We start from the raw sequence: 20,585 nt of genomic DNA on the forward strand, positions 1-20,585 counted from the left end.
TTGGTAACAGTTCATTCAGGTGAAAAACTTAACATTTATGTCCAAAACAGACCCACAAATATTCCATTTGCCATTATCAGATATCAATCAAAACCTCTTCCATCAATATGTAGCAATTACTTTGCAGCTGAGCTGAAAAACGTCACAGTAAACAATAGTAAAAAATACAAAATAAATTTTACGTAACAGTAAATCAGGGTTGAGATCAATTCCATTACAAATCCTGTCAATTCAGAAAGTAAACCAAATTCCACATTTTCCTAAATGAAAAGCATTGAAGAGAATCGAAACGTCAATGTACTTCCTGTATTGGCTGGAATGAACCCTGACGCGAGTGCCAGTAGAATGCCCATTGGGCCCCAGCCATGGAGCCTTCTATGGAGGTCAACATCTAGAGCTGAGCCATCGGCTGCTGATGGCGACAGAGCAATCAAGCAATTATATTAAACATGTCAAACAGACGTGATTATCCAGCAGTTAAGGCAACATCGGTGGTCGTTCCTGGTGGGATTCATATTCCTGTCAAACGTATGCAGACGGACCAGGCTACTTGTCTACTATACAGCCCACCTACATGGCTACCTACCTGGCTACTTGTACAGGCTACCTACCTGGCTACTTGTACAGGCTACCTACCTGGCTACTTGTACAGGCACACCAATAGAGTGTGGATAAATGTGTAAAGGTCCTGCTGGACGGACGGTCTTTGGTTTAACAGTCTTAGTGCGAGTCTGGCTTTGGGTGAGAGCAGTCCTTGGGTCTTAACCTTCAGGGCCACCGTAGCAATCAGGATGGATCCAGGAGTTCCAGCAAAGCCCCGACTGATCCGAAGTAGCCCTGACGACAACAACAACAACAAAAACTATAATGTTAGTTTAGTTTACTGCAGATCTCTCACTTTCTCACGGTGTTTTGAAATACAAACTGAGCAGATATACAAGAGAATACGTTGTTCCGTTCCATCCTTTTACTTTGTCTGAAGGATTGATCAAGGAAGAGCTTTACCTCGTCTTACTGCGCTACTTTAGTCCCTCTTCCCATGGCGTTTACCAGTATGTGTATCTACAGGGCCTTCACAAAGTATTCACACCCTTTCTACACATTTTGTTGTTACACTGGTCACTGGTTGTACTGGTCTACACTCCTGGACTTTCTACACATTTTGTTGTTACACTGGTCACTGGTTGTGTTACTGGTCTACACTCCTGGACTTTCTACACATGTTGTTGTTACACTGGTCACTGGTTGTGTTACTGGTCTACACTCCTGGACTTTCTACACATTTTGTTGTTATGCACATGGATTTAGTGTTGTAGATATGCGGTAGTAGAGTAGTGGCCTGAGGGCCTATGTTGTGAAATGTATTGTAATGTTTTTCCAATTGTATAACTATGATTCAAAAAAGGCATTCGATGCCTGAATTTAAAATGTATTAAATTGAGATGTTGTGTCACTGGTCTACACACAATAACCCCATAATGTCCAAGTGGAATTATGTTTGTAGAATTATTTGACAAATTAATAAAAAATGAAAACCTGAAATGTCTCGACTCGAATTCAACCCGTTTGTTTACGGCAAACCTGATTAAAACGTGCTTAACAAGTCACATAAGTGCCATGGACTGTCTGCAATAAGTGTTGCGCATTAATTACACTTTGGATGATGTATCAATACACCCAGTCACTACAAAGTTACAGGCGTCCTTCCTAACTCAGTTGCCGGAGAGGAAGGAAACCGCTCAGGGATTTCACCATGGAGGTCAATGGTGACTTTAAAACAGTTACAGAGTTTAACGGCTGTGATGGGAGAACACTGAGGATGGATCAACAACATGGTAGTTACTCCACAATACTAACCTAAATGACAAGAGTGAAAAGAAGGAAGCCTGTACAGAATAAAAATATTCCTTAAAACGCATCCTGTTTGCAACAAGGCACTAAAGTAAAACTGCTAAAAAAAATTGGCAAAGAAATTAACTTTGTGTCCTGAATACAAAGTGTTATGTTTGGGGCAAATCTAAGACAACATCACTTAGTACCACTCAATATTTTCAAGCATAGTGGTTGCTGCTATGAAAAGCCAACTGACATTTACTCCTGAGGTGCTGACTTGTTCCTCGACAACCACTGTGATTATTATTATCTGACCATGCTGGTCATTTATGAACATTTTAACATCTTGAAGAACAATCTGGCCTAAATTGCCATGTACTCTTATAAATCTCCACCAATTTGACATTGAAAAACAATGTACTCTTATAAATTTCCACCAGGCACAGCCAATAGCGGACCGGCCACCCCCCAGAGCCTGGTTCCTCTCTAGGTTTCTTCCTAGGTTTTGGCCTTTCAAGGGAGTTTTTTTTCCAAGCCACCGTGCTTCTACACCTGCATTGCTTGGTGTTTGGAGTTTTAGATTGTGTTTCTGTACAGCACTTTGTGACATCTGCAGATGTAAAAAGGGCTCTATGAATACATTTGATTGATTATGTTATGGGTATCCTTGTCATCGGCAAGGATTGGGGAGTTTTTTAGGATAAAAAGAAATGGACTAGAGCTAAGCACAGCCAAAATCCCAGAGGAAAACCTGGTTCAGTCTGCTTTCCAACAGACACTGGGAAACAAATTCACCTTTCAGCAGGACAATAACCAAAAACACAAGGCCAAATCTACACTGGAGTTGCTTCCCAAGACGACATTGAATGTTCCTGAGTGGCCTAGTTACAGTTTTGACTTAAATTGGCTTGAAAATATATGGCAAGACTTGAAAATGGCTGTCTAGCACTGATCAACAACCAATTTTTAAAATAATAATTTTCAAATATTGTACAATCCAGGTGTGCAAAGCTCTTAAGAGAATTATCCAGAAAGACTCATAGCTCTTAGAGACGTATCCAGAAAGACTCATAGCTCCTAGAGACGTATCCAGAAAGCTCATAGCTCCTAGAGACGTATCCAGAAAGACTCATAGCTCCTAGAGACGTATCCAGAAAGACTCATAGCTCCTAGAGAATTATCCAGAAAGACTCATAGCTCCTAGAGAATTATCCAGAAAGACTCATATCTCCTAGAGAATTATCCAGAAAGACTCATAGCTCCTAGAGAATTATCCAGAAAGATTCATAGCTCCTAGAGACGTATCCAGAAAGACTCATAGCTCCTAGAGACGTATCCAGAAAGCTCATAGCTATAGTTACTGCCAAAAGTGATTCTAATATGTATTGACTCAGGGGGTTGAATACTGATGTAATCAAGATAGTGTTTTATTTTACATTGTTTTACAAATGTTCAAAATGTTCTTCACCTTTGACAAAAGTATTTTGTGTAGAAAATGATTATTAGACCACCTTGTAACGTAACAAAATGTGGAAAAAGTCAAGAGGTGTGAATATTTTCTGAAGGTACTGTACAGACTGAACCAAGCAGATACATCGTCAAGGGACATTTAAAAAATATATATTATACTCCATCACACTAGGGCTTTACTACAGGTTGACTGAATACCTTACCTCGTGTCTGAGGAACAGGGCTTTACTACAGGTTGACTGAATACCTTACCTCGTGTCTGAGGAACAGGGCTTTCAGACCAGTAGACAGTCTTACCTCGTGTCTGAGGAACAGGGCTTTCAGACCAGTAGACAGTCTTACCTCGTGTCTGAGGAACAGGGCTTTCAGACCAGTAGACAGTCTTACCTCGTGTCTGAGGAACAGGGCTTTCAGACCAGTAGACAGTCTTACCTCGTGTCTGAGGAACAGGGCTTTCAGCTGGCCTTTAGACCAGTAATCCATGGCGTAGGCCAGTAGACAGTCTTACCTCGTGTCTGAGGAACAGGGCTTTCAGCTGGCCTTTAGACCAGTAATCCATGGCGTAGGCCAGTGGACAGTCTTACCTCGTGTCTGAGGAACAGGGCTTTCAGCTGGCCTTTAGACCAGTAATCCATGGCGTAGGCCAGTAGACAGTCTTACCTCGTGTCTGAGGAACAGGGCTTTCAGCTGGCCTTTAGACCAGTAATCCATGGCGTAGGCCAACAGCTTCATGGACAGGGTGTTCACCCTCAGGAAGTTCCCTACGAACACCACCCTCTCAATGTTCTGAACAGAAACACAAACAGGGGGGGGGGGGGGGGGGGGGGGGGGGGGGGTACAGGTCATTAGGAACACTTATTTTTAATATCACCTCATGGTTGTAAAACGGATGATTACAAATGGGTCATTTCAACCTGATATTCATTTAAATATTTTAAGATTAAGTTACATTTCTCAAATCAATAACAGACATGAAAAATAAAACAAGTTCCAATGCAGACTGGAGCAGAGTGGCTGAAGCAGAGCCCAGTGCCTTCATAGCCCTGTACAATGCTGCTTGATCCAGATTCCACAAGGCAGCATCATAAAGAGGCTGAAGGCAAAGAGAGAACATCCAGCTCTCCCCTGAACATCCAGCTCTCCCCTGAACATCCAGCTCTCCCCTGAACACCCAGCTCTCCCCTGAACACCCAGCTCTCCCCTGAACACCCAGCTCTCCCCTGAACATCCAGCTCTCCCCTGAACATCCAGCTCTCCCCTGAACACCCAGCTCTCCCCTGAACACCCAGCTCTCCCCTGAACATCTCCCCTGAACATCTCCCCTGAACACCCAGCTCTCCCCTGAACATCTCCCCTGAACATCCAGCTCTCCCCTGAACATCTCCCCTGAACACCCAGCTCTCCCCTGAACACCCAGCTCTCCCCTGAACATCTCCCCTGAACACCCAGCTCTCCCCTGAACATCCAGCTCTCCCCTGAACATCCAGCTCTCCCCTGAACATCCAGCGCCCCCCTGAACATCCCCCCTGAACATCCAGCTCTCCCCTGAACATGCAGCTCTCCCCTGAACATCCCCCCTGAACACATCTCTGGGTGATGTTTCCTGCCTGAAACGGCAGCCTGTTTGCTGTCTGAAATTGCAGCCTGTTTGCTGTCTGAAACGGCAGCCTGTTTGCTGTCTGAAACGGCAGCCTGTTTGCTGTCTGAAATTGCAGCCTGTTTGCCGTCTGAAACGGCAGCCTGTTTGCTGTCTGAAACAGCAGCCTGTTTCCTATATTTATTACCGCTATATTTATTCACAATTTCAAATTGTACAAATACACTACGTCAGTTTAGATATAGTGCACTACTATTGACCAGGGCCCTGGTGATGCACTATATAGGGAATAGGGTGCATTGTGAAGTAGTGAAGTACCTCGTTGAGCGCAACCATCCTGGTGATGGAGCCGATGTTGTTGGTGATGGATACCAGGGTGGCTCTGGCTAGGTCCTCTTTAGAGATGGACTCCCGCTTCTCTTTACACACCATGTTCCCAAAACTACAAGACAGAACAACATCATGTTTCCAAAACTACAAGGCAGAAATACATCATGTTCCCAAAACTACAAGGCAGAAATACATCATGTTCCTAAAACTACAAGGCAGAAATACATCATGTTCCTAAAACTACATCATGTTCCCAAAACTACAAGACAGAAACACACCATGTTCCTAAAACTACAAGGCAGAAATACATCATGTTCCTAAAACTACAAGACAGAAATACATCATGTTCACAAAACTACAAGGCAGAAATACATCATGTTCCTAAAACTACAAGACAGAACAACATCATGTTCCTAAAACTACAAGACAGAACAACATCATGTTTCTAAAACTACAAGACAGAAATACATCATGTTCCTAAAACTACAAGACAGAACAACATCATGTTCCTAAAACTACAAGACAGAACAACATCATGTTCCTAAAACAACATCATGTTCCTAAAACTACATCATGTTCCTAAAACTACATCATGTTCCTAAAACTACATCATGTTCCTAAAACTACATCATGTTCCTAAAACTACATCATGTTCCTAAAACTACAAGGCAGAACAACATCATGTTCCTAAAACTACAAGACAGAACAACATCATGTTCCTAAAACTACATCATGTTCCTAAAACTACATCATGTTCCTAAAACTACATCATGTTCCTAAAACTACAAGGCAGAAATACATGATGTCCAGAGCTACTTACAAGAGCAATTAGGTTTAAGTGCCTTGCTCAACGGCACAGACAGATTTTTCAGTTAGTCGGCTCAGAGATTCGAACCAGCGACCTTTCCATTACTGACCAAACATTCTTAAAACGCTAGGCTACCTGTTGCAAAACATTTTGCTACGATGTGCACTAATGAATACACCCCGGGTATTGCTAACGGTTTACCTGGAGGCCACAGCCCAGCCGGGGAGGCCGAAGCGCTCGTAGTCCCCTCCGTAGATGTCCCGTACTAGCTTATCCACGTGCGTGCTCTCCCCCTGCGACGCCATCTCCAGAGCCTCCTCAAAGCTGGAGCAGCCAGTCAGTAAACAGCACAGCCCCAGGAATGTCCCTCCACCCAGACTGCATGGGGAAACACAGAACACGGTTATAACCTGTAGTAACCTACCACCATATTCTTAGAAATCACTCCAAAATGTTCCAGGCTCCTCCTTCCTAGGCTCCAAGGGGGGGGGGGGGGGGTACAGAGGTACAGGTCTAGGTACAGATCTAGGATCAGCTTCCCCTCTCCCGATCCTAAACCTTAACGAATGGTGGTGGAAATTCAACATCTGTCCTGAGATCAGAATCTAAAGGAAACCGCTCCGTGTCCCCTCCTGCCTCTAGCCATGCAGCACACAGGACCATTATGACAGACAGGGCCCGAGCACTCATGTGCCAGACCGGGAAACTACCAAGGACAACAAACAGAGGCAAGGGGAGCTCCCATAGCCTGGGTACCAGTCTGGTTGAGCAACCATAGCCTGGGTACCAGTCTGGTTGAGCAACCACAGCCTGGGTACCAGTCTGGTTGAGCAACCACAGCCTGGGTACCAGTCTGGTTGAGCAACCATAGCCTGGATACCAGTCTGGTTGAGCAACCATAGCCTGGATACCAGTCTGGTTTAGCTAAAATTCCATTCCTTGTCAGAACACAGAACACAAGGAGTGGAATGTAAGCACAAAAACAGGTTCTGGATTTCAGGCTAGGACAACCATCAGTCAGTGGAGGAAAAGCTAGCAGATAATCAGAGATCCTATTAAATTACTAGAGAGGTTATATGTCATAAAACCCTCAAAGTTTCAAAAACAGGGCCAAATGGCAGCCATCTTGGTAATGGAGAAATCCAAAAATGAGTCAATTGGAATGAATGGTAGAAGAGGTGATGCATTCCCTGTTTTTTACTAAATGCAGGAAAACAAAAGTAAAGCATATCACATGTATAGAATTGTGGTCAGATTTGCCAAATGGGAGGGGCGAGGGAGAGCTTTGCACACGTTTGTGTGTGTGTGGAGTAAAGGTAGTCTAGAATGTTTTCTCCTCTGTGACATGCTGGTAGATAGAAGGTAAAACAGATGGTAAATAGATAAAACTCTTGGTAGATAGTGTGGTCTACAGCTTATCATGAGGTACTCTACCTCGGGCGAGCAATACCTTGAGACTTCCTTAATATTAGGCATCGCGAACCAGCTTTTATTGACAAATAGATACAGACCACCACCCCTCGTCTTACCAGACGTAGCTGTTCTGTCAAGCCGATCCACAGAAAACACAGTCAAATTAATATTATCCATGTCGTCGTTCAGCTACGACTCGGTGAAACACAAGATTTTACAGTTTTTAAATGTCCTGTCGGTAGGACAGGCTCAAACAGAGCTCATCCAGTTTATTTTCCACGTCTTTTCTTCACGTGAATGATGGGGATTTGGGCTCGGAGAAGCAGTATCTCCTTCACGTCAGACTCATTAAAGAAATAAATCTTTCTCCAATTCGTGGTGATTAATCGCTGTTCTGATGTCCGGAAGTTATTTTCGGTCATAAGAGACGGTAGCAGCAACATTATGTACAAAACAGCACAGTTGGTTAGGAGGCCGTAAAATGGCAGCCAACCCCCCTCCCCTCAATGATTTTAGCGGAGCTGGGGGGGGGTCTGCCATCTGCCCCCCAGCAGCCAAATCGAACGCTGTGCATCAAATTGTGACCTTTTATTGGCAATAACCTATAGGATGTTGCCTGTAAGCAAGTGTTTGTAACACTTTTTTGGTCCATGTACAGATGTTTTGTGAATGCTTAAATAGTGGTGTGAATACAATTATGTACATTGATGTTTTGCTGTGTCGGTAAGTCAGTTCAAAACGCTTAACCATTTCACAGGTTCAAGGTTCAACTTGGCCCCTTTTCAACATGTAGAGAAAAACATCTCTGAAAAGGAAGTGCTTCGCTTTTATCCCCCTTCGGCCTAGGCTACATGACACAAAAAAAAAAACAGTGAAGTGATGTAAAACAGGAAATGAAATCACAGCAGGAAATAGAACACAAATGTATGTCTACATCTTTTTTGGGGGGGTGGGGGGGGGGGTTGAATGTGGTTAATAGACTCAGGTGACAGACTCGACCACCCAGTGACCGCATGCTGACCTTACCTGGTCCCGGTTACTCGTTTGTAGTTGTTCTTAGAGTAGACGGCCAGAATGCTGACGCCAGAGCCGATGTTGACCAGCAGTAGAGGGTAAGGGTTCTCCAGAGTGAAGGGTTTCTGGACACAGTGTTCAGGGTCTGTAGGGTTCTCATAGTAGTAACACTCTGAAGGATTGGACACCACTGAGTCTATGTAGAGTACACCCCGTATCAGACAGTCCAGCTCGTCTAGCTTCAGCAGCTGGAGATCAGCCATCTGAGGGGAGAGGAGAGGAGGTCAGCCATCTGAGGAGAGAGGAGAGGAGGTCAGCCATCTGAGGAGAGGAGAGTTGGTCAGCCATCTGAGGAGAGAGGAGAGGTGGTCAGCCATCTGAGGAGAGGTGGTCAGCCATCTGAGGAGTGGACAGGAGGTCAGCCATCTGAGGAGAGGAGAGGTGGTCAGCCATCTGAGGAGCAGAAAGGACAGGAGGTCAGCCATCTGAGGAGAGAGGAGAGGACAGAAGGTCAGCCATCTGAGGAGAGAAGAGGAGGTCAGCCATCTGAGGAGAGAAGAGAGGAGAGAAGGTCAGCCATTGAGGAGAAGAGAGGACAGAAGGTCAGCCATTGAAGAGAAGAGAGGACAGAAGGTCAGCCATCTGAGGAGAAGAGAAAGGACAGGAGGTCAGCCATCTGAGGAGAAGAGAGAGGACAGGAGGTCAGCCATCTGAGGAGAAGAGAGAGGACAGGAGATCAGCCATCTGAGGAGAGAAGAGAGGAGAGGTGGTCAGCCATCTGAGGAGAAGAGAGGACAGGAGGTCAGCCATCTGAGGAGAAGAGAGAGGACAGGTGGTCAGCCATCTGAGGAGAAGAGAGAGGACAGGTGGTCAGCCATCTGAGGAGAAGAGAGAGGACAGGAGGTCAGCCATCTGAGGAGAAGAGAGGACAGGAGGTCAGCCATCTGAGGAGAAGAGAGGAGAGGTCAGCCACCTGAGGAGAAGAGAGAGGACAGGTGGTCAGCCATCTGAGGAGAGAAGAGAGGTCAGCCATCTGAGGAGAAGAGAGAGGACAGGAGGTCAGCCATCTGAGGAGAAGAGAGAGGAGAGGTGGTCAGCCATCTGAGGAGAGAAGAGAGGTCAGCCATCTGAGGAGAAGAGAGAGGACAGGAGGTCAGCCATCTGAGGAGAAGAGAGAGGACAGGAGGTCAGCCATCTGAGGAGAAGAGAGAGGACAGGAGGTCAGCCATCTGAGGAGAAGAGAGGACAGGAGGTCAGCCATCTGAGGAGAAGAGAGGACAGGAGGTCAGCCATCTGAGGAGAAGAGAGAGGACAGGAGGTCAGCCATCTGAGGAGAAGAGAGAGGACAGGAGGTCAGCCATCTGAGGAGAAGAGAGAGGACAGAAGGTCAGCCACCTGAGGAGAAGAGAGAGGACAGGAGGTCAGCCATCTGAGGAGAAGAGAGGACAGGAGGTCAGCCATCTGAGGAGAAGAGAGAGGACAGGAGGTCAGCCACCTGAGAACGGGAAGTTATTTTCCTCAATTCACCATATAACAGCATTTAAAAAATAGTTGAAATTGTCTAATACATTTACTGACTATACTAAACATTAGGAACACCTTCCCCTTTTGCCCTCGGAACAGCCTTAATTCGTCGGGACATGGACTCTACAAGGTGTCTAAAGCGTTCCACAGGGATTCTGGTCCATGTCGACTCCAAGGCTTCCCACAGTCGTGTCAAATTGGCTGGATGTCCTTTGGGTGGGTGGACCATTCTTGATACACACAGGAAACTGTTGAGTGACCACTCTGAGGAGCTGCCTCCAGAACAACATTCAGGATGAGAAACGCTAACCTGCTAGTGACCACTCTGAGGAGCTGCCTCCAGAACAACATTCAGGATGAGAAACGCTAACCTGCTAGTGACCACTCTGAGGAGCTGCCTCCAGAACAACATTCAGGATGAGAAACGCTAACCTGCTAGTGACCACTCTGAGGAGCTGCCTCCAGAACAACATTCAGGATGAGAAACGCTAGCCTGCTAGTGACCACTGAGGAGCTGCCTTCAGAACAACATTCAGGATGAGAAACGCTAACCTGCTAGTGACCACTCTGAGGAGCTGCCTCCAGAACAACATTCAGGATGAGAAACGCTAGCCTGCTAGTGACCACTCAGAGGAGCTGTCTCTAGAACAACATTCAGGATGAGAAACGCTAACCTGCAAAACATTACAGTAACTAGGAAGGATGGTCGCTCTCTTTCCCGCTAAAATCTTTTCCCGGTTTACTGTACCCACCTGCCGGAAGTCAAACTCAAACTTGTAGGCACCCCCTCCGGTGGCACAGAGGGTGGTGTGGAGGCTGGAGAAGTGTTTGTTGCGTGCCATCTGTAGGAAGGCCGGCAGATCCTGGGTGGGGAAGCGGATGAAGTGGAGGTTCCCTGTGCGTCCGCATATCGTCAGATCCTTCATCTCCAGGTGAACATCTCTGATCCCAGTCTTACCTAGCAGATTCATCGTCAGAAGGAATACTCGTCTTAGTCCATATTGTTTTTACCCACACCCCCCCCCCTCCCTTCAGATACACACACACACACACTCTCCAGATACAGATCCTATGAGCTTAGGGTTCATGAATGTTGCTGCACGGATATCGAGAAGGGTGCAACTGCAGACCGCAATTCAGGGCATTCAAGCATCTGGGCATTCTAGCATCTAACTACTTCTACTGGGGGGGGGGTTCCTGGGAATGACCACATGACGGAACACCCACGAATTGCGATCTGCAGTTGCACCCTTCTCGATATCCGTGCAGCAACATTCATTAACCCTAAACTCCACCTTGCCGGAAAGGGGGTTTGAAAAAGTGACCTTTCTTAGACGCTAGGCTACCAGGATTTGGGATTTTCGTTGAGGTTTGCGTCATATAGAAATGGTAAATATAGCTTTACTGCGTTAGCTAGCTAGCTAGCTAGTTAGTAGTGCATAAGTAAACAACCTTCTCAAAGACAATAAGTTAACTAGCAGGCTAGCTGTATGCCTTGCCCTTACTAGCAGGCTAGCTGTATGCCTTGCCCTTACTAACAGGCTAGCTATATGCCTTGCCCTTACTAGCAGGCTAGCTATATGCCTTGCCCTTACTAGCAGGCTAGCTATATGCCTTGCCCTTACTAGCAGGCTAGCTATATGCCTTGCCCTTACTAGCAGGCTAGCTATATGCCTTGCCCTTACTAGCAGGCTAGCTATATGCCTTGCCCTTACTAGCAGGCTAGCTATATGCCTTGCCCTTACTAGCAGGCTAGCTATATGCCTTGCCCTTACTAGCAGGCTAGCTATATGCCTTGCCCTTACTAGCAGGCTAGCTATATGCCTTGCCCTTACTAGCAGGCTAGCTATATGCCTTGCCCTTACTAGCAGGCTAGCTATATGCCTTGCCCTTACTAGCAGGCTAGCTATATGCCTTGCCCTTACTAGCAGGCTAGCTATATGCCTTGCCCTTACTAGCAGGCTAGCTATATGCCTTGCCCTTACTAGCAGGCTAGCTATATGCCTTGCCCTTACTAGCAGGCTAGCTATATGCCTTGCCCTTACTAGCAGGCTAGCTATATGCCTTGCCCTTACTAGCAGGCTAGCTATATGCCTTGCCCTTGCACTAACTAGCAAGATAGCTATATGCCTTGCCCTTGCGCTAACTAGCAGGCTAGCTATATGCCTTGCCCTTGCGCTAACTAGCAAGATAGCTATATGCCTTGCCCTTGCGCTAACTAGCAGGCTAGCTATATGCCTTGTCCATTTTTCCACCCCCTTTTTAAACAACTATTATATCTAGAAACAGCAGTGTTCATATAACTGCTTTGTAGACGTCTTCCCGAGTGGCACAGTGCTCTGAAGCAATGCATCACTGGTGTTACGTCACTACAGCCCGGGGTTCGATCCGGGGCTGTATCACAACCAGCCGTGACCGGGAGCCCCATAAGGCGGGGCACAATTGGCCCAGCGTCGTCCGGGTTAGGGGAGGGTTTGGCCAGGGGCGGGCTTTACTTGGCTCATCGCCCTCTAGCGACCCCTTGTGGCAGGCCGTGCACCTGCAAGCTGACTCCGGTCATCAGTTGACACATTGGTGCTGCTGGCTTCCGGGTTTAAGCGCGCGGGTGTTAAGAAGCGTGGTTAGGCGGGTCATGTTTCAGGGGACGCATGACTCGACTTTCGCCTCTCCTGAGCTCGTTGGGGAGTTGCAGCGATGAGACAAGATCGTACTTGTCCGGTTTAGGGGAGGGTTCTTTAGGGTGGCTTCCATCCATCACCATCCCCATCCATGGCAGCCTCTCACTCACAATTGGAGTTCATGAAATTGGGGAGAAAAAGGGGGCCAAAAATATAAAAACTGCTTTGTAAATGTTGAGCTGATATTTCCCATTGTAATTGTTCTTTAGTGTGGCTTCCATCCATCCATCACCATCCATCCATCCCCAACCATGGCAGCCTCTCACTCAGCACCACCTTGTCGTCAGAGAACACTCATCCACATCCATCCCCACCCATCCATCCATCCCCATCCATCACCATCAGTCACCATCCATCCATCCATCCATCCCCACCCACCCATCCATCCATCCATCCATCACCATCCATCCATCCATCCCCACCCATCCATCCATCCATCCATCCATCCATCCCCACCCATCCCCATCCATCCCCATCCACCCATCCATCCATCCATCCCCACCCATCCATCCCCATCCAACCATCCCCATCCATCCATCCATCACCATCCATCCATCACCATCCACCCATCACCATCCATCCCCACCCATCCATCCATCCATCACCATCACCATCCATCCCCATCCACCCATCCATCCATCCCCACCCATCCATCCATCCATCCCCATCCATCCATCCCCATCAGTCACCATCCATCCCCATCCATCCATCCATCCCCATCCATCACCATCCCCATCCATCCCCACCCATCCATCCATCCCCATCCATCCATCCATCCATCACCATCCATCCCCATCCACCCATCCCCACCCATCCATCCATCCCCATCCATCACCATCCATCCATCACCATCACCATCCATCCATCCATCACATCCATCCATCCATCACCATCCACATCCATCCACCCATCCATCCCCACCCATCCATCCATCACCATCCATCCATCACCATCCCCATCCATCCTTCCATCACCATCCATCCATCCATCACCATCCATCCATCACCATCCACATCCACATCCATCCCCATATCACCATCCATCCCCATCCATCACCATCCATCCCCATCCATCACCATCCATCCATCACCATTCATGGCAGCCTCTCACTCAGCACCACCTTGTCGTCAGTGAACACTCATCCCCAGTCTAAGTACTATACATGGAACATCTGTGTCTTCTGGAGAGTTATGGTACATTTTATAGTTATGCTCTGCTACAAACCGATGGAGAATCCTTTAACACTTACATCAAAGTTATAATGTTGCCACCTAAACCATTTTATAATAGGTCACTGTTTTTAAATTAGGTTTGATTATGTTCAAATGACAGTTCAATCATTTTTAAAAACACATTTTCACTTAAGTCATTACGGGATATTGTGTGTAGAGTTTTTATTTTTATTTTTTTTAATCCATTTGAATTCAGGCTGTAACAACAAAATGTGGAAAAAAGTCAAGGGGTCTGAAGACTTTCTGAGCTGTATAGAGAGCCTTCGTAAAGTATTCAGACCCCTTGACTTTTCCCCACATTTGGCTACTTCACAGCCTTATTCTAAAATGGATGACATTTCGGTCTCATGGCAAAGGGTCTGAATAGTTACGTAAAATAAGGTATTGTTTTTTAAATATTTTTAATACATTTGCACACATTTCTAAAAACCTGTTTTCACTGTCATTATGGGGTATTGTGTGAAGATTAGAGGATTTTTTATTTAATTTTTAAAATACATTATCGAATGGATATTTTTTTTATTTATTTTTTTACATTTCCATATTGATTAGTACAACCCCCCCCTAAAAAAAAGTAGCCTATGCCTGAAGGGCAGAATCAGGATTATTTGCATCAATCCAGTGGCCATTTTGTTTTGAAACTTCCATCACAAAAGTGCACTACAAAACTGCTACCCAAACACAGTCTGGCTGCGCCGGAATTATTAAAGGGTACTACACTAAAATTATCTACATTTCTCAAATGGTACCCTGATGTGTTTTAAGCACTTGCTGTGGACTTAGAAAATTAACAAAATTGGATGTTCTATGAAAAAAAAGTGGTTTTGAGAGCAAAAACCTGGAGAAAAACCAAACAAAAAAAATGGGTGAAATCAGTCTTTTTTTTTTGCCCTGGTATTGTTTTGGTATCAAGTATTGTTTAAAACAAAAGTTATTCTGCCCTCTAGAGGACTTTGCAGAAAAGAACATACGGCACTTTGAAAATCAGCAATAAATACAGATTTATAACAGTCTATTTTATTTTTCAGTAAATCTATCCAAATCAGCACAAGAACACAAGGGCAGCTAATTTAAAAAGATGGCTAGTCATTATTAGCCTGCTTCTGTATGGAATGCAGGTGCATTATGGGACACAGGCATTATTGATTAACTTAGGTAGGACCAAATCATGTGCTGGTGCCACCAAGTGAAATAGTTAGTAGCGCCAGTGCCACCAGGGGAAAGAGTTAGAACCCTGCAGGTATGGTTCCAGCCCTACATAGAACATCAGCTCTTACCCAGGTAATGGAATACAGTGCAGGGCCACTGGAGAATGTGACAACACTGGTTACCGGTACTACTTGACAGACAGCATTTTGTGATTATTATTTTTGACCCTGTTGGTAATCTATAAACGTTTGAACATCTTGAAGAACGATCTGGCCTTAACTGGCCATGTCCTCTTGTAATCTCCACCTGGGACAGTCAGAAGAGGACCCCCCCCCCCCCCACACACACATCTAAATATTTGCACTTGGGGGAAAGAACATCTTAAAGTAGAAATATAATGAAACAAACAGGCTTTCTATTTTTGCTCTAATATAGTGGCCACGACAGACATCGATCAAGTGCACAAGGCTACATGTGTGCAAAAATAACATTCAATGAGCAACAAAAAGTATAACCCCCTCACTCTCAGACACACACACGTTAGTGTCAAGTTCAACACAACAAAAACAATATCTTTGGGCTTTGGACTGTCTGTCAGCCTTCTAGATGGACTGTCTGTCAGCCTTCTAGATGGACTGTCTGTCAGCCTTCTAGATGGACTGACTGTCAGCCTTCTAGATGGACTGACTGTCAGCCTTCTAGATGGACTGTCTGTCAGCCTTCTAGATGGACTGTCTGTCAGCCTTCTAGATGGACTGACTGTCAGCCTTCTAGATGGACTGACTGTCAGCCTTCTAGATGGACTGTCTGTCAGCCTTCTAGATGGACTGACTGTCAGCCTTCTAGATGGACTGACTGTCAGCCTTCTAGATGGACTGTCTGTCAGCCTTCTAGATGGACTGTCTGTCAGCCTTCTAGATGGACTGACTGTCAGCCTTCTAGATGGACTGACTGTCAGCCTTCTAGATGGACTGTCTGTCAGCCTTCTAGATGGACTGACTGTCAGCCTTCTAGATGGACTGACTGTCAGCCTTCTAGATGGACTGACTGTCAGCCTTCTAGATGGACTGACTGTCAGCCTTCTAGATGGACTGTCTGTCAGCCTTCTAGATGGACTGACTGTCAGCCTTCTAGATGGACTGACTGTCAGCCTTCTAGATGGACTGTCTGTCAGCCTTCTAGATGGACTGTCTGTCAGCCTTCTAGATGGACTGACTGTCAGCCTTCTAGATGGACTGTCTGTCAGCCTTCTAGATGGACTGTCTGTCAGCCTTCTAGATGGACTGTCTGTCAGCCTTCTAGATGGACTGACTGTCAGCCTTCTAGATGGACTGTCTGTCAGCCTTCTAGATGGACTGACTGTCAGCCTTCTAGATGGACTGACTGTCAGCCTTCTAGATGGACTGACTGTCAGCCTTCTAGATGGACTGACTGTCAGCCTTCTAGATGGACTGACTGTCAGCCTTCTAGATGGACTGTCTGTCAGCCTTCTAGATGGACTGTCTGTCAGCCTTCTAGATGGACTGTCTGTCAGCCTTCTAGATGGACTGTCTGTCAGCCTTCTAGATGGACTGTCTGTCAGCCTTCTAGATGGACTGTCTGTCAGCCTTCTAGATGGTCTGTCTGTCAGCCTTCTAGATGGACTGTCTGTCAGCCTTCTAGATGGACTGTCTGTCAGCCTTCTAGATGGTCTGACTGTCAGCCTTCTAGATGGACTGTCTGTCAGCCTTCTAGATGGTCTGTCTGTCAGCCTTCTAGATGGACTGTCTGTCAGCCTTCTAGATGGACTGTCTGTCAGCCTTCTAGATGGTCTGTCTGTCAGCCTTCTAGATGGACTGTCTGTCAGCCTTCTAGATGGACTGACTGTCAGCCTTCTAGATGGACTGACTGTCAGCCTTCTAGATGGACTGACTGTCAGCCTGATAATGGAAACCTCATCTATAGGAACTTTTCTCCAGAGGTGTTTTAACATTCTGTAGGCTATACCTGTTCCCTGTGAACACCTGTAATGGACAATCAATACAATTGAAAATTACTGGGCATGTGAGGTCTTACCATAGGCTGTGTTAGGTCTATAGTCTGGGCCAGGTGAGGTCTTACCATAGGTAAGCTGGGACCAGGAGACTGAAAAATAGCTTCTATCTCAAGGCCATCAGACTGCTAAACAGCCGTCACTAACACAGAGAGGCTGCTGCCTACATTGAGACCTAATCACTGGACACTTTAATAAATGTATCACTGGCCACTTTAATAATGTTTACATATCTTACATTACTCATGTCATATGCACATACTGTATTTTATAACATCTACTGCACCTTGCCTATACCGCTCGGACATCGCTCATCCATATACTTATATGCACATCTTCTCATTCACCCCTTTAGATGTGTGTGTATGAGGTGGTTGTTGGGGAATTGTTAGATTACTTGTTAGATATTACTGGAGTGTCGGATCTAGAAGCACAAGCATTATGCTACACTCGCATTAACTAACCATGTGTATTTGTGACTAATAAAATGTGATTAGATTCTTACCGTAGGCTATGTTGGAGGTCAGGTAGCGCCGGATGCTCTTTAGGTTCTCTACCTCCTCCTGCTCCTCCTCGGCTGTGATATCTTTGGGCTCAAAGTAGACCAGCTTCACCAGGGTGCCACCGATGTCCATCCCAAACCATGGGAAGGCTGTACAGACACAGAGACCAAACAGAAAGAGGAAACAAGTCTTTGTTAATCAAAATGTCAGCAACAGTACATACAAATAGAGCTGCTGCATAGAGACAGGTCTGGAAGTGATTAGGAGGGAGGGTGAACAGCAAATCAAAATGTCAACAACACACTACACAATGAGTTATCATTGACAGCACTGGGGTTACTGCGCAATCCCAACTCATGTGTAAAGTTTGGCATCAAATAACACTACAATATATTTATTAAAAATGTGTCAACTGTTTCTTAAAAATGTCGGGGAATCGTGACACAAAAGCTTATTGAACGATTTTCTCGAAATACAACGCTAATAAATATGAGAATAACAGTAGACCGCTGTGTAAACACGGTGCTCCTCTAGGGCAGTGTGCACTGAGACGCCATCTTGTCTGTCTGCTGGAGAAACGTACAGTCACATTGTAGAACTGGAAATGACAGGGTCGCATCTATTATCTATTATGCTGCCGTTAGACTAACATTAACAAAACAGGTTAAAACATTAAATATAATTTACTGGTTCGACATACGTGGCCTGATTTTTCCCAGGGAGTCAATCTTTTGCCTCGACGAATAGTTGGATGTAGATGTGCGTCGTTCGTCGGTAGTGGCACAACCCCCGGTCGTGGTCGTCTCCGTGTTGTTACCGTCTAATATAAAAATATTCGACTCGTCACTCCTTGAACACGACTGTTTCGGTGGAGCAGGCGCCGTTTCTTCGTTTTCCCCGGTCTCCGGTTCATTCTCGCCGTGGTGGCCATTCCGTTTTTCCATTGAATACAATTGAAGAATGACGTCTTGATATACAATTAGTATTAAATTCTGCGTTCCGACTGAGATAATATCTCAAGCTGACAAGATAGCTAAATGAAAATGGATCTGTTTTGGCTATAATTGAGTTATTTTTTTTGATGTCATTTCGTTTTCACAACAAGATGATGCTGAAGAGTGACAGGAGCTCTGAGCCAATTCCTTCTAACCTAAACGTCCCTTCAACAACACGTTCCAGTCGGTCAAATTAACGTCAAAAAGTATAATATTTTTTTTTGTTGTTGTTGCATTTAATCTAACTCTAAACCATTTTCATAACATTAACCTAATGATCCTGTTACGATAATTCGAAAAATTAATATGTGACATTTTATTTTTTGTTTTTTTTACAAAAGCTGGATCCCTTCTAGCCATGACCGTTCTAGTCATGTCATTGGACAATATTGGTTCCGCGTTCAATAGAAGGTGGGGAGTACAGCACCAAGAGTTGACATTTAGGTCATTTAGCACAGTGGTTTACCAACCGTTTTCAGTTAATGTACCACCAAACTGATTTTTGCTTTCCCCTCATGTGCATTTTACCAAAGGGCTCTGGTTTCATCAAGTACCCCCTATGGATAGGCCAAGTACCCCCAGGAGTGCTAGGATCCACTGATTTAGCAGACACTCTTATGCAGAGCAACTTACAGGAGCAATTAGGGTTAAGTACCTTGCTCAAGGGCACAGAGAAATGTTACACCTAGTCAGCTCAGGGATTCGAACCAGCAACCTTTCAGTTATTGGCCCAACCACTAGGTTACCTGCAACCCTCGTAAAGATACATTTACAATGTACATTTATTTTCACAACCTCTTGAGAGGAATTTGGTGAATTGCTCACTGTTTAGACATAATTTATAGAATAGATAATGAAACTCCCATATCTATTGGGTGAAATAACACAGTGTGACATCACAGCAGAAAGATTTCAGGCCTGTTGCCACGAGAAAAGGGCAACCATTGAAGAACGAACACTTATGGAAAATACAATGCATATTTATTTATTTTCCCTTTTGCAGTTTAACTATTTGCACATCGTTACAACACTGTATATGACATTTGAAATGTCTCTATTCCTTTGGAACTTTTGTGAGTGTAATGTTTACTGTTCATTTCACTTGTTCTGGCAATGTTACCATATGTTTTGGCACTTATTTAACTAGGCAAGTTTGTCAATAACAAATTCTTATTTACAACGATAGCCTAGGAACAGTGGGTTAACTGCCTTGTTCAGGGGCAAAATAAGAGATTTTTACTTTGTCAGCTCAGGGATTGAATCTAGAAACCTTTTGGTTACTGGCCCAACGCTCTAACCACTAGGCTACCTGCTGGTTACTGGCCCAACGCTCTAACCACTAGGCTACCTGCTGGTTACTGGCCCTACGCTCTAACCACTAGGCTACCTGCTGGTTGCTGGCCCAACGCTCTAACCACTAGGCTACCTGCTGGTTACTGGCCCAACGCTCTAACCACTAGACTACCTGCTGGTTACTGGCCCAACGCTCTAACCACTAGGCTACCTGCTGGTTGCTGGCCCAACGCTCTAACCACTAGGCTACCTGCTGGTTACTGGCCCAACGCTCTAACCACTAGGCTACCTGCTGGTTACTGGCCCAACGCTCTAACCACTAGGCTACCTGCTGGTTACTAGTCCAACACTCTAACCACTAGGCTACCTGCTGGTTACTGGCCCAACACTAACCACTAGGCTACCTGCTGGTTACTGGCCCAACACTAACCACTAGGCTACCTGCTGGTTACTAGTCCAACACTCTAACCACTAGGCTACCTGCTGGTTACTGGCCCAACGCTCTAACCACTAGGCTACCTGCTGGTTACTGGCCCAACGCTCTAACCACTAGGCTACCTGCTGGTTACTGGCCCAACGCTCTAACCACTAGGCTACCTGCTGGTTACTGGCCCAACGCTCTAACCACTAGGCTACCTGCTGGTTACTAGTCCAACACTCTAACCACTAGGCTACCTGCTGGTTACTGGCCCAACGCTCTAACCACTAGGCTAC

The 20,585-nt window shown here is 45.6% G+C and overlaps 1 protein-coding gene across 1 annotated transcript; it reads right to left on the reverse strand.

Moving 5' to 3' along the window:
* On the reverse strand, positions 1-18,758 carry LOC139383329 (pantothenate kinase 3-like). Its single transcript, XM_071127825.1, has 8 exons — positions 18,284-18,758; positions 17,586-17,732; positions 10,742-10,947; positions 8,478-8,728; positions 6,240-6,416; positions 5,219-5,342; positions 3,964-4,089; positions 1-837 (listed from the first exon to the last, which is right to left on the reverse strand). Exons 1-8 carry the CDS (start codon positions 18,525-18,527, stop codon positions 787-789), a joined length of 1,326 nt encoding a protein of 441 aa, XP_070983926.1. The 5' UTR covers positions 18,528-18,758; the 3' UTR covers positions 1-786.
* Positions 18,759-20,585: the final 1,827 nt, after the last annotated feature.

This window comes from Oncorhynchus clarkii, chromosome 25, assembly GCF_045791955.1.
Source record: "Oncorhynchus clarkii lewisi isolate Uvic-CL-2024 chromosome 25, UVic_Ocla_1.0, whole genome shotgun sequence".
Classification (NCBI taxonomy): Eukaryota; Metazoa; Chordata; class Actinopteri; order Salmoniformes; family Salmonidae; genus Oncorhynchus; species Oncorhynchus clarkii.

What these genes read in the sequence shown, in the direction of transcription:
- LOC139383329 (XM_071127825.1), bottom strand. Translation starts at nt 18,527, where the DNA reads ATGGAAAAACGGAATGGCCACCACGGCGAGAATGAACCGGAGACCGGG. An exon ending in CCTGGGAAAAATCAGGCCAC is followed by an intron (nt 17,733 to 18,283) that starts GTATGTCGAACC and finishes GTGTCTGTACAG; the next exon opens with CCTTCCCATGGTTTGGGATG. An exon ending in GGATGGTTGCGCTCAACGAG is followed by an intron (nt 4,090 to 5,218) that starts GTACTTCACTAC and finishes GTTTCTGTTCAG; the next exon opens with AACATTGAGAGGGTGGTGTT.